The sequence below is a fragment of the Glycine soja genome, chromosome 6 (assembly GCF_004193775.1).
Source record: "Glycine soja cultivar W05 chromosome 6, ASM419377v2, whole genome shotgun sequence".
Classification (NCBI taxonomy): domain Eukaryota; kingdom Viridiplantae; phylum Streptophyta; class Magnoliopsida; order Fabales; family Fabaceae; genus Glycine; species Glycine soja.
Window position 1 is genome coordinate 15,401,425 of NC_041007.1, and position 27,915 is coordinate 15,429,339.

General features: G+C 33.9%; 1 protein-coding gene across 4 annotated transcripts in view; it reads right to left on the minus strand.

The window, feature by feature from the left end:
- Window positions 1–16,198: 16,198 nt before the first annotated feature.
- Window positions 16,199–27,915, minus strand: part of LOC114416438 (HEAT repeat-containing protein 6) — an 88,386-nt gene continuing 76,669 nt past the window's right edge. For 2 of the 4 annotated variants that reach the window (XM_028381301.1, XM_028381302.1), the window contains 6 exons: window positions 25,452–25,688; window positions 25,278–25,351; window positions 21,831–21,937; window positions 20,417–20,535; window positions 18,468–18,545; window positions 16,199–16,757 (listed from right to left, as the gene is read on the minus strand). In XM_028381301.1, coding sequence (XP_028237102.1) covers window positions 16,560–16,757; window positions 18,468–18,545; window positions 20,417–20,535; window positions 21,831–21,937; window positions 25,278–25,351; window positions 25,452–25,688 — 813 coding nt within the window. In that variant the 3' untranslated portion in view covers window positions 16,199–16,559. Of the gene's footprint in view, window positions 16,758–18,467; window positions 18,546–20,416; window positions 20,536–21,830; window positions 21,938–25,277; window positions 25,352–25,451; window positions 25,689–26,179; window positions 27,388–27,915 lie in introns of those variants that run through there. The other 2 variants (XM_028381304.1, XM_028381303.1) reach the window with 2 other exon arrangements.

Here is a 27,915-nt window from a genome sequence, read left to right on the forward strand (position 1 = left end):
GTCGAAAAATGTTATTTGCACAAAATGAAGAAAAAGAGTGGCAATTAGACCTCTAAATCATATATTAATATATACAGATAAGTATGCATTTGACCTGATAAGGTAATAATATAAATCTAATAAAGCGCAAAATATCATGTATATTTCTTTCGTGGTATGTATGGTCAATAGCCTCACGACAATATCAGCTACTTGTGAGGTAAAGTTAATTACCATTAAATATTTCAGTAACCTTGTAGCATTTTTAATCACATAAATAATTATGTTCATATGCTTTATATGAGTGGTGGACACCGGGTGTAGAACTTTTGGGTGTATGATGTTCTTTCTCGGTGAATAAAAGCATATTGCGGCTAACATGTAGACAACGATCAAGGTGACAGACTGACAATGGGCACTCGGGTACCTACCCAAAAACGGCACTGGGTCACTAGGGGTCTACATTATTCAAGTGCAAGAATAAATGACTTTCATATGATATTTACAATTTGGCTACACCTTATTTGTTGAAGACATGTGAGAGAAATATCAAAATCCATGTAACCTGCATGGCGGCTTGCTTTTTAAAACAAGCAGCTGGATTGAGTTAATGGAGAAGAATTTGAGAGTAAACTATTTTATAAATTAGTTGAAAGTAATTTTCATTGAGAAATACTTGAATGTCTATTGATTTTCAAGGAAATAAAAATATGCAAGATTAGAGCATACTTTTAGCTACCTAATTTAAGCTGATTTGCATAATAACGGCTAATTATATAATTACAATATCATATCTTCTACAAATATCTCATTACTTCTAAATATAGCTTTGGTAATATTCTCTAATTTCAATTGATTTTATACAGTTTGCTAGTTTCTCGAAATATCCTAACCCTCTCAAGTTGGAGCATGCGGATTTTGAGTGTCCAATTTGTGAAGAAAACAATCAAATTACTTCTCTCCTTAAGCTTTGGTAGAAACATCTACCAGTTGAGCATAAGATGGAAAAAAAAAACCCACTAAAAATACAAGTCTCACTTTCCCTTACATAGTTACATGGGTAATTAATGGTAACGAATCAAGTCAAAAAGACATAATATATATATATATATATATATTTTTTTTTTTGTGTGTGTGTAAAATTAGAAAAGGTGCATTCACATGTAAACATATAACTTAATGACTTCTTTATTTTTTTTTGGGAAAAAAAATGTAAATTATATTAAATCCAAAATGATACAATAATAAACGGGGCATACCCCGCAGTTAAAGAAAATCTAAAGTCTCCCTAATACAAGAAGACCTATATCAAGATGCTAAAACAAATGCAACAGGTGCGCTTGTCTATACATAAGAAACTTAATAATGACTTCTTTATTAAGTCTATAGTATTAAGGTCTACCCTAATATTATTAACCACTCTAATTAAATATCAGATATCTTGAGTCCATTACTAGCATATCACTAATTTATGAATTTTAAAATATAACAAAATGAATTATAGCATTATTGTATTTTTTGTAAAACTAAAAACAACAACTAATTGCATCACAATTTTAACTAATTATTAATTAGAAAATTCTAACTAATATTACTTAAATATGTGGATATGAATGGGGTATGGGAAAATCCTACTTGACATTTAATCACATATACGGCTTGCTAGTGCTTTGAATAAACCGAGCAAAGGTGGAGGGTTATAAAAACATACACTGAAAGCGAAGTTGAAAAATGAAAAATAACATGAGTCATGAGGTACTTTGTCTTCAGTGTTTAGGCTTAGTATATTAGGAATCTTGGTAATAAACTTGAGCAATATTCTCTCAATTTGATTGGAAATAAAATAGAGTTCTTTTTTATAAAACAAATAAGTAAATAGAGTAAATAATAGACTGAGAGTACCCTACCTATAAATTGAGACTGACGATAAGTCTCTGCGATTTCTCTTCCTCTCAAATTTCGTTTTCCATTATTCCTCTTCCAAAACCCTCTCTTTTTCCCGTATACGCCTAAACCCATCTCAGTAAAATGACGATCCCAAACTCGTTAATCGTTGAATCTTCGTGAAATTTGAGCACCCTGTTTGGAACTCATATTCGAACATTCTCACCGTTGAAATTCATGAAATAATGTCTTAGGTAAGAGAAATGCTCTTCGCATCGTAACATTCTTTTTCTCGCATATACCCAAACCTGTTCCAGCAAAATTACGATCCCGAACATTTTAACCGTTGGATCTTTGTGAAATGTGGACACCTAGTTCTCAATTCATTTGCGCACATCTTCACCATTGGGATTTTCAAATTAATATATAGGGAGGGAGAAATATTCATTGTACGCAGACAGTGGAATGAAGACTTCAATCTCTTCTCATTCTCTCTAACACTTGGAAACCCTAGTAGAGCAATCAGAGGAAAAGCTTGAGGAGTCTCAGGAAATCGCTATAGATGCTGCTATCACTTCCGAAATATACATGTGAGTCCGCTTAGAGATACGAGATGAGTTTATCGCAATTGAGATTAGAATGAACATGTGTAGGGATCCTTAAAGGTCTAAATTGAGGTTTATTTTGGGATGTTTATTGAATTATAATTTCCCTTATGATTATAAATACGATATTGTTGTGTTTGACATATCAATTGATGTCCTAATGCGAATTGGTTGATAAAATTGAGTGCTCTTGGTGTTTTCGTGTTTTTTTATCTATGATTTTGATTAATTGATTTTAATATGATTATGTGAAATTGTTTGAGGGATTTTTCTCTCCATGTTGTGAAAAACATTTTTGTATAAATTGTTATATTGAGATTATTAAGTGGTGATTCAAATTGTGAGTAAGTAACAAATTGAACCTGTGATGAATGGTAAGATACATGTAAATTGAGATGTTGTATATATTGAGTTGTGAGTTATGAACTGTGCAATCACACAATTGTAAGACCCTTTAAGGACGTTGAGTTTTTGTGCGATGAGTTTTGTGATGGGATCCACTATGGAAATCCGACGAGTTGAATCACTTTGAGGCGTAACGAGTTAAAATTATTTTGAAAATAATTGAGTAGTTGTGTGAATTGCATAGTTCATAGGTAAAGCATATATGATCCATGAGATGTGATAACATGTTACTTTAGGATTATGCGATTGTGATTGAGACTGAGTGTATGTGATAAATTGAGTATGTATTGACTTGTAATATATATGTACATTGAGATGTTGTATGCATTGAGTTGTGAGCTATGAATCGTACAATCACACGACTATAAGACCCTTTAAGGGCGACGAGTTAATGCGCGATGAGATTAAATTATTTTGAGAACAATTAAGGAGTCGTGTGTTTTGTACAGTTCATAGATAGAGTCTATGTGCTAAAATATTTTCTGGGTTGGACTTAAATCGGGAAGGAGAGGCCCTGACGGACTTTTCGGAGTCTAGACCTTGGAGGTAAACACACCCAGTTTGAGTGCTCCTTTAAGCTTGTGTCGACCTCACATGTTTGGAGCATTCTTGCAAAACAGCGTGACCCTGACTGGTCTCCCTATGATTTTATCTAGTGAGAGTGACCTGACTTACTAGTGTGTGATTTGTCTTGTCATGTACTCCTAGGCGCCCGACGAGATTTTTCACTAACATAATACCACATTGCATATAAGATTGAGTCTTAGTGTATCTGTTGCATAACGTTTGTGTATTGATTGATTTAGTGATATTGTGTTTTGATCCTTGAGTACATGAATGATGCGAAAATGAATGAGGCGTGTTGTGTTGTGATGTGATGTTACGAGACAAAGTGGTGAAATGATATGAGTTATGTTTAAGTAAGTTGTATTTTGTTTATGTGATATGTATATCTACATGTTGCCTTGTTTCTCTCTATTTAGGAATATGATAACTCATTCCCTGTGTGTTATTTGTGTTTGGATTCTGTGATGATCTTGAATTTTGTGTTCGTGAGAGAAGATGATTAGGTGTATTGCTTTAAGAAACCTTATATTGAAAGACGTCGGAACACAATGCTTTAATAGGATGTGACATTGAGGCATGAGTTTTGTTTAATTACATGATGTTTTGACCCAAAAATGTTTCCAACAAGTTTTATTTGGTGATAGTGGGGTGAATGTAAGTCTTTTACCCTTTTAAAATGCTTTTATTTAAATGTGTTTTAAATTTTTTTTAATTAATTATGATTTCTTATTCCTTTTATTATTAGTACATATATGTGCGGGATAGAGGGTATCACACCCAACCTATTTTTGTTTGTTGTATGTGAAATTCCTTATTATAATAATAAAAGGAAAAAAGTGAAAAACTACAATTGTAAAAGTTTTACCAATTCAATCTTGAGAAAAGTCATTTGCATGTCAAAATGGTTGAATCAAGTATTATTATTTTAATTTGAAACTTCTTTAATTTTCTGCATAAATTAGTCGTTGATGAAATTATTTAAAATCTGATAAAGGTAAACTTGTTAAGGACATGAAATCTAATTTTAAGATTTAATTTGTATAATAATACACTTTCAATAACTAACATAAATTTCCACTTTTAAAAATCAAATTGTATATTATAAGCTATAAGTCTTTAAGTATCAATAGCTCTCCAACTTTCGCACGTATCATGATGAATACTCTCACTCACTTTCTCATATATCATCACGTGCACGCTTGAAACCTTAAGGTGTTTGTCCTTTCCTTAGATAACCTGAATTGAAGCATTTTGTCACGCTTAGCAGACAATAATGGCCAGCCATGCCAGTGCGTGGGTGTGTGTCAAGCTTGAAGATTTTGTCAGAAATCTAGTACTCTCATGCCACAATGGTTTTCTTTTAGACCACAAATACCTTCTTACAGAATATATTTTATTTGAACTTGATAGGATTACTTTAAATGATGCAACTCTCTTTTTAATTATTTAACATAGTTGAATATCTTGAATTCAAATTCAAAACATCTAATTAAACCGAAATAATTTCATGTGAATTGATCGAGACTTGGTGGTGTCACAATGAGTTTATACCCATTTAAGTTGACAAGTTTGGAAGTTGAATTAGCCAGAACTCTTGCAAAGTCAAATCGTACTATGTTTCTTTCTCTCTTGTTTTTCTGTAATCCCAGTGAATATACGATGAATTTGTGTAGTGGCAATGTGAATAAAAATTCAGGATCAACAAAAGGCAACAGAAAGTGACCCACTTGTTAATTGTTATGTCACCTTTTTATCTACGGCTTGAGTGGATCTTTTTATTAGCTTCTAGTCCTTTAACTCTTAGAGGAAAAAAAACCCATCATGAGCCTTATCTCTACATAATTAGTTCCCAATTATTTAATCAACAAAAGAATCCTAAAATATTTAGGAAATGTAGATATTAAGATAAGACTTATATCTCACGAGTAACTGAGTTTGAATTTTATTGATGACGTAAAATTTGTTGATGAATAATTTATAAATATTTTTATAAGTATTTTTGAATGTTCATGAAAAAAAATTTAAATATATTTTTTAAATCTTGATATTTACTTTGACTTTGATAACTCTTATAATCCAACTTTCTAAAATTTATTTAAAAAAAAATCTAAAATACTCTAATTGTTGTCGAGAGTAGGTGAAGAATCACCAGTTACCAACCCCCGATAAAACTGAAAAAAGGATAAAGGCATTGTTTGACAAAACCCCCAATAAAACTGAAAAAAGGAAAAAAGAGATAGGTTACCAAGGTGGACATGGCAGTGTCAAAATACCTTTGACAAAACTGCTTGTGCTGCAACTTGTTTCGTCACCAGAGGGGGCAGCTTGGACGAGAACTTCGATGCCGATACTGGTTGCGACGACAACAAAAGCGCTTACGCTGCAACTTGTGTCATCGACAGATGGGGCACCTTTGGTGACAACTCCGACGTACCCAAAAGGACAAGTTCCTCCGTAGTGTCACAAGGGACTTTCTCGTCGGCGTGGTTCCCTACCTCGAGCACGAGAGAAGGAAGACTGTTACCGCAATGGAAGTTGTTGATGCTCTCAAGAGGTAAGGCATGGTAGTGGTGTTACAAGTTGTCCCACAGTGTCGCCTCTGCTGCCAGAGTCTGCAACATCTACGTGAAAATTGCTTTCCATTTTCGAGGGTAAGGTGGGAGATGATGGAGGAAGAGTTCCCTCAGTACCAAACAAGCCTAACAAATGTTTACGGATGCTCTCAAAATCAATCCCAAGGAATTGAGCTGGATGTAAATAAGGAGTATGTGTGTGATGAAGCAAAAGGAATGGATCTTGTAGAAATGATTATGGTGGATGACTGTGTGGAGAGGATGCCATGGAAAGAGGTGGTTTGGCAGGTGGTGTGGACTCACATAACAGTCATGAAAGGTCAACATTGGAGCTCAATGAAAGTACAAAAATGTTATGAACGCAGATGATATCCTAGAACTCGAGGACTAGAGGCCTCCCAAGAGAGAAAAAGGAAAAGCAACTTGCTTGAATCACCTCTTTCTTTTTTTGTGCACTGCCTTTTTGTTTTGTTGCACTATTGGGGAAACAATCGCTCACAACATAAAAGAAATTTTGTAATTGCTTTTAATTATTGCACTGCCTCGTGTTTCCACTTCATGGAAGAAATTCGGAATATAAGAAATTAACTGAAATTGGAATTGACGTGTGATCCGTGCTAAGGTGAATTTGCAATATTTGTAGTTGAAACAATGAAGAAGAAAGTATTTTGCTATTGCCCAATTCGATATTTTGGCTCCAAGATGATGAGACTGGTGCGGGTTGAAACATGTTTTCGTTTTAAAGTTTATACGCCAAAAAGATATTTCCGTTAAATATTTTGGGAGTGTGGACAAATTTTTTAATGAAAACATATTTTTGCATACAAAATTTAAAACAAAAACATATTTCTATTTATAATTTTTTCACACTTCCTTTTTATACAGAAAACATGTTTCTATTAGAAATTTTTTTAAAAATTAATTATAAAATTAAGTTACTTTTTTACTTGATACAAATTATAGTAATAATCATAAACATTACCTTTTTTTTAATAATAACCAAATTAATTGTTACATAAATTATCTATTTTATTTATATTTAAATTAATAATAACGTAAATTACTCTTTTTAATTGTAATTAAAATGATATTATAAATTAATTTGATTATAATTAATAAAGATAATTTTTATAATAATTAATTTAATTACCTTTATAAATAATAACTTATATTCAATTAATTTAATTTTAATTAAAAATATATTAAATACTATTAAAAATGATAAATTATATCACTATTAACTTAATTACCTTAAAAAAAGATAGTTTGTATTTATAATTTCTGTAAAAAAAATACAATACAAATATAATTTGGTTGTGAAGATCACAACGGAATAAAATTATATTTTTATTATGTATTTAATTTTTGTTTTAAAAATACAATTTTATTACGTATTTCAATAAAGATCAAAACAAAAATATGTTTCAAAAGATAAATAAAATAGTCTTTTTTAAAAAATTAAAATTTTGTAGGAATCAATAACAATTTTGTATTTGCCCATAAGTCGACTCGTAGATCCGCCACAAATCCATTACCCATAAGCCGACTCGTAGATCCGCCACAAAAGCTAGACCCGACCTAAGTTTTACACTTTCACTTTTACAAAACCCAAAATGGGGTTTACCAAAATATTAATATGCAAGAATATACTTCAGAAAATAAAATGTAATGATAATAAAAAAAATCCCGGTAGTTCAGTAAAAAAAAAGAAATCCATAAAAATATAATGATAATAATAAAAGGAAAATAAAAGTGAATAGTTAGTGGTCTAGTGCTATACTATTTATAGAAAATAAAAAAGTGCTATGAAAATGGAATATGCGTTTTATTTCTTTTCTTGGTCTTTTTCAAGGCGAATTCTACGATGGACTTATGTATTAGGAATGGACTAGTACGGTCTGGATGAACAGGATCAAAAAGTAATAAAAATTTAAATGGAAATATTAATTAAATATTAATAAGTTGCATAAAATGTCATATAAACCCATTTCTTTTTGTTCTTGAAATTAACGAGAGTGGCTGGCTGATCGAATTTGAATATGAATCGAGCACTAATCGGAATGACATTCGAGGGTTTTGTTGTTGGATAAAGGGGATCGAAGAGGGTTGTGAATCAAATGGAATTTCAGAAGGGGATTTAGATTTAGGGTTAATAAACAGATCTAATTAATTTAGAATTTTAAAGTAAATAGTAGACAGGAAGCAGAAATTGTTGAGTGTTTTGCTTCGTTTTAACGAATTCACATAAAAAATAATATAAAAATCTAGACCGTTCACTTTTTTTACATTTAATCTAACGGCATTTAAACAACTGCCCCACCGGTGGACCACCTAAGTCCTTGGTCCACCGTAGAAAGATCCCCTTTTCAAATGTCAAATCTAGGCCCTTTTGCTTTGTCAGAAAAGCTATCGGTCAAAGCAATTAGACTTTTTAAACCTCGTAGTCATCGAAGAGAAAAGTAGGTGAACAAAAAAAGAGTTTGGTGGTGGCATAAGAAAAAAGTTGTATGCTTCTTATTTTCAAAGAGGTTTATGCAAACTTTAAAAAAATAACATAAACCTCTTGCTAGAAGCAGCTTAAAACACAAACAATCGGTGCTTCAAGCTCACAGTTGATCTGTGCAAAAGATGGCCGTCATGCCCACTATGTTGTCACATGCGGATGGAAGATTTTTGCACCATTAGAAAAAAAGAATATGAAGATATATATAATTGAGAAAAGAACAAAAATAAAAGAAATGTTTTCAACATATATATGAAGTTAATTGACCCATAGAAACTAAACTAAAATGTGTCATGGAATGAAACTAGATCTATATACAAAACGGAAAACAGAAGGAAGTAGAAGATGATAAGAGAATGAGGGCTTTTTATAGAGGCACCAAGTGTGTTTCTAGGGCAAAAACATTAGTGAGAGAAACGGGCAACGGGCAGTGCGGTGTCCAGTAGGGGGTAGGTTCAGGGCATCGTAGGTTGCGCTGCCGGGCAAAACAAAAAAGAAAAAATAATGTGCAAGTTGGTGCAGTCTTGACTAGTGAGATGGATTTCACAATGGTCTTTTACTCCCTGCACCTCCCTATTTGCTTTCTGCACCCCAAAATAATCTGAGTGGACAGAATGGTCTTTCAGAGCCGAAGACTCAGCAGTCAGCACACCCCCAACCAGGGGCGGACATACGTGTACCCCCCTTTTTCATTTCTAATTTTTATAATATATATATATAATATAATGTTTTAATATTAAATTAATTATTTTTATTTAAAGACTTTGATTAGAAAAATAGTAGTATTTAAGTATTAATTATCTATTTTATTTTATTTCTTGACATAATATTTTTTTTTTCTGTTTATAATATTCATTACAAAAATAGTGTGCACTAAATAAGAAATTGATAACTTTATTTTTCATTTCAGTTTATTTTCTTTTTAGACAAATATACTATTTTTTTTATAAATACTAATTTTCTTTTATATTCTTCATTGAAATAATAACATTTTTCCTTTTTTAAAACAAAATATTCATAGTTATTTACTTCCTTTGTTAATATGTTTTTTTTATAATGTATTATTATTATTATTTTAAAGGATATAAATATTTACATTTGTAATCAAATGATTTTTATTTGATTATAATTGATATGATAAATTAAATATTATTTATAATCAATCTTAAACTATGAGATAAACTTACACTAAATAAGAAATTGATAACTTTAATTTTAAGACATACTAATAACTATTTTTTTCTTGTTTATTATTACTTTTTTTGGCTTTCCCTATACAATTATAATTTTTGAATTTACGAAACTAAACATCATTATATAAACTTTAAAAAGTAAACTAAAATATTAAATTGTATCGAAACTTACTTTGATAAAATTTGAATCTTTTTTTATAAAATAAGTAGTTAATTTAATTTTGTTTTTATTACAAAACCATCTAAGTTATATTTTAGCCTCCCTTGGTCCGCCCCTGGCCCCCAACCCAGTCTCTGCCCTCCTTTGCACCGCCGCAAGACCTCATTCTTGCCCCTTTTTTTAAATTTTTTGCATATCAACCCCAACACCCACACACTGACCCCGAACATTCGAAGGTGAAGCTCCAGGCACGGGTACGACAATGAAGGTAAATCATCACTTTTTTATTCATTTTTGTAGCATCCCTCTTTCCCTTCGGGATTTTGTCACCCCTTCCCTTCCCCAACCATTTTAAGGGTGGTTTGGGTTCAACGGGATTGCAAACCTATCGGAAATGGATACTTTGGAAGCCTCTGGATGTTTCGGAACAAGTGCTCCATAGCTTATGAGTACCCACTTAAGAATTTTAGTGTGGGAATTCTATATTTACCCATTCCAGGGTAGTTTACTTCAAGATTTCAAGATATCGATGTTTAGTTAAAAAAATTAACTAAAAATTATTAGTTGAAACTAAGTTATTAAATTATAATTATTCAATAAAAATAAAAGTTCCAATCATTAAAGAGTATTTTACACTGGATTTTGCCATAGTTTGAACACCACAAACCCAAACATGCAAGTGCACACGCAAATCAATGCAATGAAAGAACCAAAGAGACTGACAATACAAGATTATTGCTTAGAGCTAACACTGATTTTTTTCTTCTTCTTATGCATCCTCTCTCTCTAATAAATTCCTAGAATACACTACTTTAATTTTTTTTTTTCCACAATACACTTGTTTTGCATGCAGGTAGGAAGTCGGGTTTAGTCATTCGACTTTGATGCTTGAGTTTTTTTTTTTTTTAATTTAATTTAAATTATCTAAAAATATAAATATTATATTATATTATATAAAAATATTTTTAATTAATTTTTTTTTTAAAGAGAAGTATACAGATAAAAAAAATGAAAAAATGGATAAAATTATAATACAATTTTTTAGTTACGTTGTATGTAATTTTATAGTTAAATTTACGTGTCGTTGATTTTTTTTGTTATCTTCGTTAATTAAAAAATAAGAAAATTAGTTAGTAGTATTAAAACAAATTAAAAAACACAGTGAAAAAATAATTGATACATCTGTCTTATACAATAGACATAAAATTTAAAAGTGTAGTAATTAAGATGATAGCCGAGAATAATGAAACATATTAAAAAATACAATTATAACGCAAATGTGACAAAATTAATGATAATCTAAAATATGTTGTGCATGATATATGTCTTTTTTTTTTGTTACTAGTTTGTTAAAAATAACCAAAATTTCTATTGGGTAGAATCATTTCCAATAGTTGGATTGTGCTAACACCTTTAGCATGTCTTCGTCGTCTTTCAATTCTGTTATTTCATATTCAATTAAATAAATTTTCTGAATACTTAGCATGACCTGATTGTCGAAAGAACAATTGTTTGACCAATTGTGATTCGTGAATTCCATAAGGGGAAACCCCTATAGGTGCAATTTGCTTGATTAAATCCTTGAGTTTGTCTATGCTACATCTCGAAGGAATGTCAAATCTTATTGGATTTGTTTCAGTAGAGGAGTAACCCAACCTTGACGTGGTATGTTCCACTTCCCGTTGTAATACATAATTGCATCATGAGTAGGAGTGATAGTGGATTGAAGCAGATTAAGTATAACATCCGGTGTTCTATTGATGGTACATAATAATTCTATAGGATCAACACACGAGTACTACTCATTGCACATTAACATTGTGTAAACATCATCATCATTTTTTCAATTGTAGAGATTGAAAAAAATATTGCTGACCTGCATTTATGAATGGTTGTCGGTTGTAGATTTCATCCATTAATTGATCGTTGGTTAGTTGAAGGGTGTTGTGCATTCTACGCTTGAGTGTATCAAAAGAACAATCATTAGAAATTCACATTAGTGTTGGAGTGAGACTTTGAAAATAAACACTAGTTTGGTTGTGAGTGATTGATCCATTTGGAAAAATGAAGGCTAATCTCGAGTTAGCAATGGTCTGACTGCTTGTTTCTCCCAAAAATGACATAGTAATAAGATTGAATTTGGTTTATGAAGGTATGTTATGTGAAATTGTGCGTTTGTATTAAGTGTGTTTTGTGTTATTTATAGTTGTATGAGCATTTTGCCACGTTGATGTGTATTGAAATCCAATGTTTATTTTTTCCTGGTAACTGATGTCGTAGACGTCCATTATAATTTCAGAATAAAAAAAGAGATTTTGAGTTATCCATTTCATGCCAGTTTTGGTGGTGAGACATTTAATTTTTTAGAGACTGGTGTAAATTGCATAGTGTTGTCAATTTAGATTGTGATTTTTCCATGTAATTAATGCAGCAGACGTCCATGATGATTTTCAGAGTGAAAAAAGAGATTATGAGTTGTCCATTTCATGTCAGTTTTGTTGATGAGACATTTATTTTTTTAGAGACTAGTGCAAATTTGCAAAGTGTTGTCAATTTGGACTGAGCGCGACAATTCCTGTCGGGTTGGGATTTGCATTGAGCGTGACAATTCGTGCTTAGCACAATTGCCTCTTGGGTTGAAATTGTGCTTAACACGCTTCTTTATGCTAAGAGAGAGGTCAAAATTGTTATATTGAAAATCCCAATGGTCAAACCATTGGGAAATGTGTTAGGAACTTACAGTCAAAATTTGAAGACGGTTAACGAATCTAGAATCGTGATTTTACTAGAATAGGTTTAGGTAACATTTGAAATCTCATAATTTCAACTTGAGTCAATAAAACTCCACATAACTCAATATCCACATCAAGTAAATCACACATGACTAATTCAAACCATACCTCAACTCATTCAAGTCAATCATATAATCAAATAAGTATACAAGAGATGCTTAAACTAACTAGGAGAAAGACTTAGAAATCAAGATTACCTCAGAGAAGTTACAAAAGAAAAGATTGAGGGATTTTTCTCCACTGAATCCTTGAGGTGGATTATGAGGATTTCGCTCCGATTGAAACGTTCCTCTTGGTGTGGTGGTTCGGCGGCAAGCTACGGTGGCTCGTGGGTGGTGGATTCGGAGTTTCTAGGGTGGTTTCGATGGAATTTTGAGAGAGGGGCGTTTGAAATCATGTTTTTCACGCTGGAAAACAAATTCATAATCCGTAGATCTCCCTTAGCAACCTTGTCTTGCTAAGCGGGAGCCCACTTTTGGCACCAAACGTGACTTTTCATACTTAGCGCAATTCCTGTCGAGTTGGGATTCGCGTTGAGCGCAACAATTCCCGCTCAATGCAATTTCCTCTCTGGTTGGAATTGCACTTAGCGCACTTCTCGCGTTAAGCGAGAGGTAAAAAATTGTTATTTTGAAAATGCCAACAGTCAAACCATGGGGAAATGTGTTAGGAACCTTCAATCAAAATTTGAAGACGACCCAACGATTAACGAATCTAGAATTGTGATTTTACTAGAATAGGTTTAGGTAACATTTGAAATCTCATAATTTCAACTTAGGTCAATAAAACTCCACAACTCAACATCCACATCAAGCAAATCACATATGACTAATTCAAACCATACCTTAACTCATTCAAGTCAATCATATAAATAAATAACACGATAAATACAATTAAACATCGATTTATAATTAGCGAAATTTCAGGGCGTTACAACTCTCCTACCCTTTTAGAAATTTGGTCCCCGAAATTTACTTGACTCAAACAGGGTTGGATAGGCTTCTCGCATTTGACTCTCTAGTTCCCACGCGACGTCTTCTCCTGATGTACCTCCCCAAATCACCTTGACCAATGGAATCTCCTTCCTTCTCAGGTACTTTGTTCGCCTAAACTCGATTCTCAAAGGCACTATTTCATATGTCAAGTTCTCCTTCACTTGTACGTCATCCAATTCAATCACATGAGATGGATCATGGATATACTTACGAAGTTGAGACACATGAAAGACATTATGAAGATTAGAAAAAGATGGGGGTAATGCAATTTGATATGACACATGACTAACTTTTTTGAGAATTTGGAAAGGATCGATAAAACAAGATGTGAGTTTTCGGGATTTCAATGCTCGACCAACCCCAGTCCACAGAGTGACTCTCAAGAATACATGATCATCAACCTCGAATTTTAAATCTTTCCTCCTCTTGTCTTAATAGCTTTTCTGCCTACTCTGAGCAGTCCTCATCCTCTCTTGGATCTCCTTTGGATTAATCTCATTCTACAAAATTATGGTGCACCCACCACACCTTACAATCACTTTTTTTCCTCTCCCCAGTTACCTCTATTCCTCACCACCTTTCACCGCCATCTCGAATGATTTTCAATAGTGGTGCACCCTCCACATCATAGTCTTTGTTGCAGCTCCTCCGTCGTTGGCAACCATTCACCACCCACCACCTACCAATCCTCTTCGTTAGGGGTAGGAATAGGCCAGACCGGCCTATAGGGGCCTACGACCTGGCCTACATAAAGCCTGACCTGACCTGACCTGATCTATTTAATTAAAAGGTTAGACTCAGGCTTTTTTAAAAACCTATTAAATTAAATAGACTAGGCTTAGGCTTGTTAAAAAGTCTTATAAGCCTGATAGACTGACATATATATATATATATATATATATATATATATATATATATATATATATATAATTTTTTGGGTACAATTAATTTTTTTTTGAAACCAGCAGATTTTGATTACACATTACTGCTCCATAATTTCCATTTCTATAATCAAGTAAGACTTTAATTACAATTTAGGTGTGAGTCATGTGCCCCTTTATATTACTCATTATTTTTATTGGCTTTCCTATTCTGGTTAACGTTTCCTTTTCCATTAACTTTCCTATTACGTTCCTATCCCAAAGCAAACAAATAAAAAAAGGCTTTTAAAAAGGCTATCGGGCCAGGTTAAGCTTTTAAAAAGGTTAGGCCGAGGCAAAAATAGACTATAGGTCAGGCTCAAGCCTAAAAAATTCATCGTAGTCTAGGCTCATGCCTTTTAAAGCCTGACCTGACCTGACCTATTCCCACCCCTACTCTTCGCCTCTCCCCCTTCATCCCCAAATCCCTTCTCCTCCATTCCAATGAATTATATCTAAATGCAACAACAAACTAGCCTCGTTGGTAACTTCACTTATGTTAACCAGAATGTCAAATTTCAAGAAAACATAACTGGTAATTCTCATTATGCAATGACTCAACATGCCAAATTAGAATTGACAATATTCAAAGTTAAACCTAATTTTAGTTTCTCAAAAATCAACACAACATACTTCCCCTCATTGATACCAATGCTAGCTAGCATCAATTTCCAATGTTGTCTTCTTCATCAATCCCAACATTGGTGTCGTTCAATACCATCATGCAAGGTTCAAAGTTGGCACTTCCTTCATCATGCATGGTTTAAATCTTGTGCTTCCTTCATCGATGTCAGGCAGATTTGTATCCCTAAATGTCATCGCCACAACAGCATCGATCGCTTCCTGCGATTGGAGGGAAATGACAGTGATAGGTGTTGTTATGCTTTGTGGAGGCGACAACGACACCACACTTCACATTGGAGAAGGTTGATTTAAGTCCTCACTTGCCACAATGGTGGCATAAACAAAGGCCAGTGGGCATATCCAAATTTTTTTGAAGTCCACTAAAGTCATTCAGCCTTCAATTTTAACCAAAACAACTCAAGTTGGACCCCAAAAGATTCCAACTTACCTGACTCACCAGACACACCATCCTTTGTTTATATATAATTAAAGAAAATCTTCATTATTTGCACCAAAACACATCTCTTATATCTTATTTGAGTTAAATATTTTTACGATTCCTATAAATTATGGTTCCTATAATTATTTTTTTGTACATATTTAGTCCTTATAAATTTATTGTTTTTAAATTTGGTTCCTATAAGTTTTTTTTTCATTTTTGGTCCCTAGAAATTTGTTTTTCTAATTTTGATCCCTTAGTGTGAACTTATAAGAACTAGAAATGAAAAAAATTAAAATCTTAAAGAAACTAAAATTGAAAAAAAATTAAACTTGTAGGGACAAATAATGAACAAAAGAGCTTACACGAACCACAATTAAAAAAACACAAATTTATAAGGACTAAATGAACATAAAAAAAATTAGCATGGACCAAAAACATTTAAACCATCTTATTTTTCTTTAAAACAGATTTTAATATCATTTAATAATAATATTATTTGTTTATATATTTTTTAATTTCTTAATTTTTACTTAAAGTTTAAAATCAATTAGGACAATGAGAGGAAAACTTGCTATACAAATTCTAGCATTTCAGTAAAACGGTATTGATCTCCATCATTACAGAATCTGAATGTGGTATAACATTGATTAAGTTCAGAAAACTGAAAGCATTCCACAAACCAGAAATATGCATACACAATACGATCCTCCTGTTCAGTATAGCAATCTCTTCTACAACTGATATAATCCATCCATAAAGTGCTTCATTAAATAAATTCCTCTCGACTGGATTGAATCTTTTACCAATATTCCAATCGTTCGGCTCCCGTGGCCATTCATTTCCACCTACTGAAATGGGAAAACATTGACACTAATAGGCCTGAAAACAATACGAACCATTGTCATTTTACAACTCCTTTACATATTGTTCTTCAATTCCTCAAACTTCTGAGCTATTGCATCCTGTTGTTTTTCTTTGTATACTTCAATCAACGACTGTAGCGCACCAGATATCAAAACCCTCTTTCGGTCTGCAATGCACTTATCTTGAACATCGAGCATGCCCTCGCCAGATGAGCATAATCCCTTGAACCAATCTTCAAGGATCGATGCTTTCTATACATAAATGAAGCAGAAGGAAAATTAAATCAAGGGAAGTTTCCATCAAAGATCATTAGAAAAGATCTGCATGAAATTACAAAGACAAACTGAAATTGCAAATGCATGCCAGCGTACACACATAGCAAGGATAAGTGACAAAAAGGCAGGTAACACCTTTCGTCCTGAACACCAACATATACAAGATAATAATTAGGATACACTACTTTTTCACAAGTTCTTTAATCTAGTTATTAATAAACTACAGAACATTATTGCGTGAATGTCCAAGTCAATACTGTATGCAATTAATCAAAATGATAAGTTGATAACAAGGCAGAGAGACACATGATTATGCATAGCCTTCTAGTAAAAGGTGGAGTATACGAGTACAAGTACATAATACAGCTGTAGCATAATAAGATCTGTACTATGTTTATAAAAAAAAGTTATAATGAGTTAATTACCAATTTAGTCCCTCAAATTATAATAGTCAGTCAAATTAGTCTTTATATTCAATAAAGTGGCAAAATGATCCTTAAAATAGTAGATTATCAATCAATTTAGTCCCTAAAATTGTAATGGACTACCAAATTGGTCATTATAAACTATCAATCAATTTAGTCCTGAAACTGTAAGTCAGATAAATTAGTTCTTGAAATTAGAAAAGTTTAATTGAACATTTTTTTCCAAGTTTTAAAGTTTTGCAAATTATGCCCCTAAAGTTTTTTTTGTCCGGCACTTTGTGTTAAAAAATATATAAAATTACTGAAAAGCTTTTTAACTTTAAAGTTTATATAAAATAAATAAAATTATTATTATATTCAAACATAAGATAGAAACCTACTCCAAGTCATGAGACAGAGACATAGATTATATGCCTATACATGAGTTATCATTTGATTTCCAAAACTGAGATCCAGTGTTATTAAAATGTCACAAACTATAGTTGTGTTTTGTAGGGAGTTATAAGGTAGGCTTGGTAGTAAAAGGAGAACGGATGGAGGAAAAGGTTATGGATTAGATTCTCTTCACTAACAAAATACTAACAATTAATAACAAACATTTGCCTATAAAAAATAATATTGTGTTTTGTAGTATAGTATGGTATGGTATACAAGGATATAATGGTGTTTGTCTAGAAAGATTCATTAGCATTGCTCATAATCCAATTCAGTATGATAGGACAAAGCACATAAAGATAGACCAAGACTTCATTAAGGAAAAAACTGTATAGTGGACTATAACATCATATGTCCCTTCTGGGTGTCACATAGCACTTTCAAAATCTTTCTTGCAAGCTGGCAAATATATTAGCTAAGGAACTTCCCTGTTTCTATTTTATTTGCACAGATTTGTTTCCCTATAATTAGTTTCCGTTTCATTTCTTGTAATTATGACAGCAAGATTCTTTCATGTAAATACTAGGTAAGAATTAATAAGTCACTCGGTACATATTAGTAATCATCCTGTACACAAGCATTTGTGAAAATTATTCATATTTTTCTCATTTCAAATATGGTATATCTTGGGAGGTTGCCCTCTCTCATTTTCATGTCTAATCTCCCAAACCATTTATGGGGAGAAGCTGTTTTGGCTACATATATTGTACTTTGGTTGCATGAATAAATCATGAGAAAGAATTATATTCTGCAAAATAGTTACTGAAAAGTAATTTCACTCTGCACGTGTTTAGCTATAATTTCTTGTTCATGATAAAATACATACCTTCACTAGAAAATCTTTCAGGTTTTGATCATTTGTGCTTGAGGTAAAGCGTAGAATGTGTAACATTGTCAAGGTAAGCTGCATCAAGAACACAAGGAATTCGGTTAGAAGTAATGACATAGAAGCAGCACACCATCATAATGTCACAACTCCATACTTCAATAACAAAAATAAAATAATAATACCATGCTCAAATTGTAAAATTTAAATATAGTACTGTCTAGTTTTGAAATCAAGATATTAGTCCGATATAATAATCTCCTTCTTTTCCTGTGAAATTACAGTAGCTTTATGTCAAGAACCAACTATTCCAAAAACTTGGTGTGTGTTTCAATTGAATTAAGATGAATATCCCGCTGGGTTATGTCCACCTAGCATCTACCCAGACACATGGTTAACTACATGCATAAATATGGTTAACTTTGCCTCACAAGTGGTTAAGAGTAAATGAACATGCATCTACCCAGACACATGGTTAACTACATGCATAAATATGGTTAACTTTGCCTCACAAGTGGTTAAGAGTAAATGAACATGATTGTATACAATTATTGAAATCTTTCTTCCAGGGTTGTAGATTGAAGCTCTACGCATAATTGACATGCCTTTGCACAGGTTTGTTTCTGGAAAAATCATGAATCTTATTCCAGAGTTGGTACAAATAGATGCTTCCAAGAACTTGTGAAAGGATGGAGCTTGGCAATGATGATTGGAGCCATGAGAGGAGGATATGATCTTGGCATCATGTGGTGTAGGCAGGATTCACAATTCCTGCATCTCAATCATATTTGTTGATGAATCACAAGGGAATTTCAGAGCAGACCACAACATTTTGGAGACAACGGGCCTTGATAACAGGTTCAACTTGCTGGCCCCTGAGAAGGTTCTTCTCATCAAATTTTTCAGAAATTGTTTGAGAGAATGTGATTGGTGCAGAGGAATGGGTAGGAGGAGGTTGTTCTGGATGCCATGCCAATGGTTTAGAGAATAAGAGGGAAATTTCTTTCAAAAAGAATGATTTATTGATTGATTACGAAATGATTCAAGGTTTATATAATTACTTCTGGTAGTTGCATTACAACAAAGCAGAACCATCGAGAAACAGTTGTCTCTAGACAGGTGTATAACTAACTCTACCTAACTCACAGAATAACTACTGGGAAAGCTTTGGGTCTCAATGTTCAAATGAGTGATAACAGCAATTGCGGACTGCTTCCCAGATAATCTTAGCCGCTTGGAGAAATAGATATGGTTTCCTAATTATTGGCTCCATTGAATCGGTTAGCCAAGCGATGATGAAAGAGTGTTCTTATTTCCGTATGAAGAGAAGGATCAACCCTTCCTCTTGGTGAGGAGTGTCTCTAGTCAAGTAGTGAATTACAAGTTGAGGGCTAACTTCATAGACTGAGCCCATTCAATGATGTTTCTTTCATTTAGCTTTTGAATTATAAGTTGTAAACTGGAACCCAAGGATAGAGCATCAGCCATAGATGATGATGATGCAACTATGATGCCTCTGGAACTCACATAAGACACAGTGGGAAGGTCTAATACCATGTACTTTTTGGGGAAAAAAAGGATATTTTCTATTATTGGTTGATCAGAATTATGAGTTATATAGGGAGAACGCTCTGTTTACAAATTAAATACAAGGCAAAGGTAGGGAGAGAAGAAGGGAGAATCAAATCAGATTTAATCTGAAATTCTCAATAATCTGATCACAATCTTAACTCCCTAAATCTTCTAAAATACTTATATGAAATTTAAATAAAAGCACATTCCAAAATTCGTAGTAGAAGCCTCCTAAATTTTTCCAAAAACAAGTTTAATGAGAATCAAAATGCCCCTTAGTTTGAATAAGAAATTCCCATTACACAGTTTCATGCCTATTTCATTGACCACCACAAAATGATTAATTCCACATGTCATTGATGAATATGAAGTATGACCTGCTTTTGTAACGAAACCCTGTATTTGAAATTTGATGGCCCAGAAATTTGGTCATCGTCAATATTCTCCATTACATGCTCTACAGATTGCACAATCTCTGAAAAGGATAGGCCATAATCTGCAAAAACATGAGAACAAGTTATATTCAGATGAAGACTTCAAACTGAAAATTGTTTGAATGTGTTACAAGAATTGAAATGAGAAAGAAAAGAAACGATTTTATTGATTAGTAAGAAAAGAACAGAAAATAGGAGAGAACTCTCCTCCAAGGGTTTTCCCTTCACAAAGGATTTCTTCTTTCACAAAGAGCTAATGCTCAATCTACAAATGATAATATCCCCCTCTCTCAATCTACAAATAATAATATCTCCCTCTTCTCCTTATATCCTAACAGAATGGTGGAAAGGTAATCAAAGCATATTAGAATCTGAATTCTAAAGAATATGAGAAAAGTGAATCATGATTTTGTTACTCACTGAAATGATCAGCATTGTACATATTTATAGACACTCAAGTAGAGTGCTCTAAAAACTAATGGTACAGTGCTGAGTCAGCATTGATGTGACAATTATCAGACTGTTATAACTAACTACCATTCAGTTACAGAAACGGAAATCACCTACTACAAAGACTAGGATACTAGTTGTGCACCACAGTAACTGATACACCAACCAAACAAAATACAATTTGCGCCAAAATAGGTAAAAAGGTAAATAAAATTTGAGGTTTATGGTTTAATATATCGGGGTCCATTTGGTATGCATGATAGCTTAAGGTCTAATAATAGTACAAAGACTCTGATAGTGAAGTAGGCGATGAAGATTATAAAAGTTTCTGATTATGCAATTAATGTTTAATAGGAGTTATTGTAATTGGTTCTGTTTAGTAATTAATGTATTTGAAAAATATTTTTAGGATTCTATTTTCTCCTTAATTAGCCAGGCTATTTGTCTCTTCTAATTAATTAGCTTTGTATAGTCCGAATTATACTTAATTCAAGTGTACCCAATCTGGAGCCTAAAAGATTGCTGAATCTGCTCACCTCTTGTATATATTGTATTGTTCTATTACAATAGAAAGCTGTGAATTCAATCATCTGATCTTTACTCTGACATGCAAAAAGCACTGCTCCAGTTGTGATGGCCAGGTGCAATGCAATGACCTTTGGAGGAGTGGCAGGGTGCCACAATGCAATGATATAGCGCAATATGTATTTCTTGGACATGATTAACTACTATGTAACAAACAAGTAATACCCCCCCCCCCCCCCCCCCCCCCCCCTAATGTTTATGGGTAGGAAACTGATCATACAATTATATATATATTGGCGAGAATTAATCAAATAGATTTCCAAAAACAGTAATTTTGCAACCAACAAGTATCTGTACTTAGGTGAAACCAGGAACAAGATACCTTGCATTGACATTGGCACAGCCAATGCTGCTGCAGCTTGTATCCTGATTTTAAAATTTGATGAATTACGTAATAGTTGCAGAAGAACACCAAACACAACTGGAGTCCTGCCAAAATGAAGCATAAAGCATTGTTCAACAATTTACATGTCTATGTTACAGAAGTAACAAATTGAATAAGATATCTTCATGAATAGAGTCTATGCAAAAATACACCACCAAAAACAATGCAACAAATATAATTTATCTAATGAAAGTGAAACAAATTCAACTACAATACCTTTTTCTTAATACTGTAGTCAAAGGTAAAAAATAACAAGTATATTAATAAAATGGTAAAAGGGGTACCCAAACCCATATGCAAAGATCAAATAGCAAGTGGATGTAGGCTCATAGAAACAATTCCCTGGAGATGTTGCCCACTGTGCAAATGGATACGGGTTGATAATTTCCTTTCCTTCAACCAACTCCACGAGAAGAAAATAATATCTTGTAAGATGCTCTCCTTCACCATGGCTTGATCTCTAAAAATAAGAGCATTTCTATGCCTCCATATGGTCCATGTCATAGCACACCACACAACATCCCAAAGCCCTCTTTGGTTTTGTTAGGCAATCCCAAAGAATGTGGGCAAAAATGATTAACCGGAGATTGAGGCAACACAATTTGAAGATTGATCCAATTATAAGAAGTTTTCCAAACACTATGTGCCATCCCACAATTAAAAATAACATGGTTTATAGATTCCACATCTTCGTGATATACCGGACATAAGAAATCATCATCATCAACAAGAATATTTCTCTTTCTCAAATTCTCTTTTAAGGGAAGTTTGTCAAGAAAAAGTCTCCAAATAAACATAGCAACTTTTGTGGGGATATTTAGTTTTCACAAGTCCTTGAAAATATCCACCTCTTGGCTTTCAAACTTCAAAGATTATAACAATGAATAGGCCGATTTGATTGAGAACACCCTGTTAGGTTCCCCCTCCCACCCCCCTTTTTAGACTCACCCTATTCAATTCCAAATGAAAAATTTCCACCAACTCCAATTCTCATTGGAACCACCCTCTCCTCCACCTAATGTCCCACACCTATTGATGCTCCCTCCAACTTCCCATATTAGCAATAACCACCCATGTTAATCCGAATTAAGGAAGAACCTAGCAAATTTATTTTCCAAGGCCTCCTCCCACACCAATTATCCGACCAAAAGTCACATGATTCCCCTCACAAATCCTCCACACCGCCAACTTCTCAAACCACTTATATGGAATGGGTAAGGATGCTTGAGACAACAGTGTTAACCCCATTTCAACAATATGACGGTGTTTTTGCTAAACAACATCATTTTGATGGTGTGTGCGGACAAATGAGTTTGAGTGATTCCCAAAGTCTCTAAATATTGTTTGAATAACCGAAATTCACCACCCCGATAAGATTGAAGAAATTTGATTTTCTTGTTCAAATACCATAGACTGAAATTTCTTAAAAACAGATAATACTTCAGATTTGTTTTTATTGGGACAAACTTAAGTCCCACATCGACTAGAGATAGTGTCAAAATAGGAAATATAAATGGGGGGTAATTCTCACCCTATGAGCTAGCTTTTGGGGTTGAGTTAGGCCCACAACCTAAAATTCTTAGTTGGTATTAGTGTCTATGTGAATATTGTACTTGGTTCAGAGTAGTTAGAGTATGTAAGTTAGTTATCCAGCTGTCCTTGACAGGTGGCACCTAACTAACTAGAAGCTTGCTATGCAAGCCTTAGAATCTTCTTCTACAAGTCTTTGTAGCTTGCTCTGCAAGTCTCACAATTCTATATAAACTACAGTGTAACTAAAAACAGTTGGGAATAATAATATTAGAATTCATAAGTCTTACAGATTCTGTCTCTCTCTTCTCTCTCTCTTTCTCTTTTCGATTATCTCTTTCTAAGATGGTATCAAAGCCTATCCTAGATCCATTCAAAGGGCCACCCACCATGTGATCCTACATTTTGAATTAAGATCCTCCTTCTCTTCATGTGTGATTGTCAACTTCCAATTTAATTCAGCCACTTCTATATGCACCATTTCAAGTTCTTGCCTTAAGCCATCAATTGTCTTTTGAAATTCATTTTCCAGTTGTCCATTTTTCTTGTCTTTGTCCTTTGAAGAATAATCTGAATTTGAATCAGAGTCTAAGCTGGATGAAGAACTCCCCTTTTCTGGCTTGCCCTTAATCTTTTTCCTTAACTTGCACGTTAGATGATCATATTGTGCAACAGGGATGGGTATTGATTGTGGAAATCTTCAATCAGTTCAACAAGCGGTTCCTTCTTAGAAAGTTCTATTGGGGTACCATCCTCTTCAAGGTCGTCCTCTTTAATAAGTTTCAATATTCTTTTCACTTTGTCTTCAAATTCTGCTTTAGCTTCCTGGAGTTGCTCTTCTTTATTAGGGTCAATGTGACTTCCAAACAAAGATTGCCTCCGTTATAATTGTAGTAGATTGAACCAGAATTCGATGAAGAGCTAGAATTACCATGAGCAACATATGCTTGCAGATTAGAAGAGGCCAAGGAACCAGAAGCTTCTTGTGCAGAACCAAGACTGAAATTGGGGCTAAAATTAGGTTTAGCTCCTTCAGTGAGATTAATTGAAGCAACAGACGAGGCAAGACTTTTCATGCAAGCAATGCGAGTCGCATGAAAGAGTCGCGACCTCATCAATGGACATAGACTCAAACTTTCCACTCACAAAAGTAATGAGTGATTCGAACTCGTCTGATAATCCATCAAGAATGATATCAACGTGATCAGATTCCGACACATGCTCTCCGATCGACGATAGCGAATCAATTGTAGTTTGAATACAAACCAAATAGTCAAAAATGGAACTGTTGTTAAGAAAAATGTTACGCAAATCGTTGCGAAGTTGTCTCTTCTTCTCAAACACATAGTTTTGCACCTGATGAGTCATGGAAGAACTTCACCCAACGAGGGAAGAGCTCTGGCAGCCTGAGCTACACCGTTGATGTTGATTGGAGGATCTTCCATCGCAGCGAAGAAGGAGGTGGAGGAGGGAAAAATCGAAGAAGAAATCGCAAATCCGATCGTAACCTAGCTCTATGATACCATATTAGAGTTTGAGAGAATCTGAGAGTAGTTTTTCATTGATCATTAAATGATTAAGACAAGTTACAATGAGTTGAGTCATCTCTATCTATAGAGTGGCTAACTGTAAACTAAATCTAGCAGTTACTAACTAACCAGAGTTAGTAACTGTAACTAACTGAGCTCACAGTTGACAGCTAACAATACTGACTAAGTAAAATGACTTCTTGGATTAAGTATATTCTCGTTGAGGAATAAGTTGCCACAAATTACTATAACTAGTAACTAGGAGAAGAATAAAGATATATAATGTATGAGAAACATAAGAAGCGTGCGCTTTATTTTAACATACCAATCCATATCTTGCAGCCTTAATGTCTCGTTGAGGAATAAGTTGCCTAGAGCATGACAAACATTCCACTGGACCTAGTATCAGAGACTCCAGGTTCAAGAGGGGTAAAGTGGATTGATAACAAGAAATTAAAATATTCAGAATAATCAAACAATATTATGAAAATAATGGTACCTTAACATTCCCAGTAGTAATGCAAGAAATAAATGCATGAACTATTCTCTCTAGCCTATTCAAATCTTGCAGAGAATCTGATGCACAATTCTGTTGACACACCATTAGATTCTCACTATTGAGATACGCATCAGTCATGCGGTCATGGTGACCCGCTGACGTGCCTTGGAATTTTGATGTTGAAGATTTTAAGATTCTTGAAATATACCCAAGAGCCCTTACAGCATTAGATTTGACCTGGTAATTGGGGGAAAAATCAACAAATAAGGACAAATGTACACAAAGTAGGCAGATAATCAATACTTGATTTACCTAATAATCCCATAGAATTGGTAAAATGACTATTAGATATTGTAGATATTTAAAATTATGGTAATTAGGCAACTCTAGGATTTAAATGATTATAGTAATTAGGAATTATATTTTTTTGTAATTATTAGTCACGCTACATAATAATATACTCCGCAGTCTACATTGACACACACATTCAATCTTGTCTCTTGCTTTCTCTCCTAAACATGGTATCTAGAGTCTAAGTGACAATTTCCAAACGCAATAGGCTGGATTTTCAAATCCGCAAACAAGATCATCGGCGGAAAGAAATTGTGGAATTTCAGGATTGACAAGGTAATGTAAGAGTATATAAGTAGTGTATATGAGTAACTATCACTCATCTAGAACTTAGTTTTGCTGTCTGTAGAAATCTATGGAGGTGAGAGAGAACAAGAGAAAACTAAACTGTTATTGTATTTATGAATGAGTTCGTTACAACAGAATTACACAATGGTTTATATAGAGGATTCTAACTACAGTAGTTAGCTGAACTAACTAACTCTTATGCTGAGTCAGCAATGACTCAGCTGCATCTACTATACACTATTATTTCCCCCTCAAACGCAGAGTGCTTTGAAACTTAGTGAAAGAAAGCACTCAGAGTTTGGATCATAAATCCAGAAAAGACTGTTTGGCAAGAGGCTTTGTCAACACATCAGCAAGTTGAGCATAGGCAGGAACATGACACACCAGCAGGGACTTATCCAAAACTTTCTCACAAAAAAGATGTCTAGTTCCATGTGTTTCGTCCTTGAATGAAGAACCGGATTGTGACTCAAAGCAACAGTGCTGAGAATATCACAGTAGACAGCTGGAGTAGTAATTTTAATTCGGATTTCTTTCCCTAACAAAAAAGACATCAATTTTTATATGCTTCATGCGACTGTGGAACACATGATTATGAGCAATCGATACAGCACTTTGATTGTACAATAAAGTGTAGTGAAGGGAATTTTCAATTCTGTTAAAAGAGCCCGACTCCATGTCAATTTAGTAGAAGTTTGAGCCAAGCTGAGATATTCAGCTTCAGTATTGGACCTGGCTGTCACCTTCTCCTTGCGAGACCACCATGATATCAAGTTTGGGCCAAGAAAGATGGCAGCCCCTGAGGTGGAACACCTATCATCCACATCAGATGCCCAATTAGCATCACAGAATGCATAAAAAGCCAAGGGTTTCACAGTAGAAGCAGGCTGAAGAAGTAAACCATGAGACAAGGTACCCTTGAGATACCTTAAGATCCTTTTAACCACTTCCCAATGAGAGTCCATGGGACTAGCCACGGATTGACAAACTTTATTAATAGCAAAACTGATTTTAGGAAAGCTAGCACATTTGTGTTTTGCAAATTCACAATCATCACAATGAAACACTCCTATGCCTAGTCCTTGAAACAAGCTAGGAAACATAATATTTAGAGTACTAAACGAAGGGTGTCCTAAACGATAGTGACACAACCAGATGTCTTTATTGTGGGAAGGAAGTGACTCTGACAACAAAGACAATGGAAGTTGACTTTTAGTGCTACATGTCCCACGAGCTTCCTCAAGAAGGTTGGCCCATTTTCCTCCCTAGCAAGTCTAATCTTCCCCGTTCCCTGATCCTGAAATTTGCAAAGTGTGGGAGAGAATGTCACTAAACATTGTAAATCCGTTGTAAGTTTATGAATAGAAAGCAATTTGGCAGATAATTTGGGCACATGTAAAACATCTCTCAAAATTAAATCATGACTTAGGAGAATGTCTCCCTTTCCAGCAACTATAAAAAAATGTGTCATTTGCAGTTGTAATTTTTTTTTATTGCTAGGACAAGGTCTATATGAGATAAATTCAACAGAGGAATGAGTCATGTGACCCATAGCTCTAGAATCAACAACCCATGTCGCTTGTGCAGTAGATTGTAGAATGCTGAGAGCATAGGCTTGGGAAGTACCTGAGAATGCCAAGGAAGAGCTACCTGTGTTTCTGGGTTTGACTAAAGTCTCTAGGACTTCCCTCAATTTTTTAATTTCTTATGTATTGTAAACTGTAAGGGGTCTGGAAGGACTGCCCGCTGCAATACTTGACTAAGCCAGGTGGGCTTGTGCTGGTTTTCCTTGTTGAGTACCTTTGGTGGTCCAATTTTAGTTCGG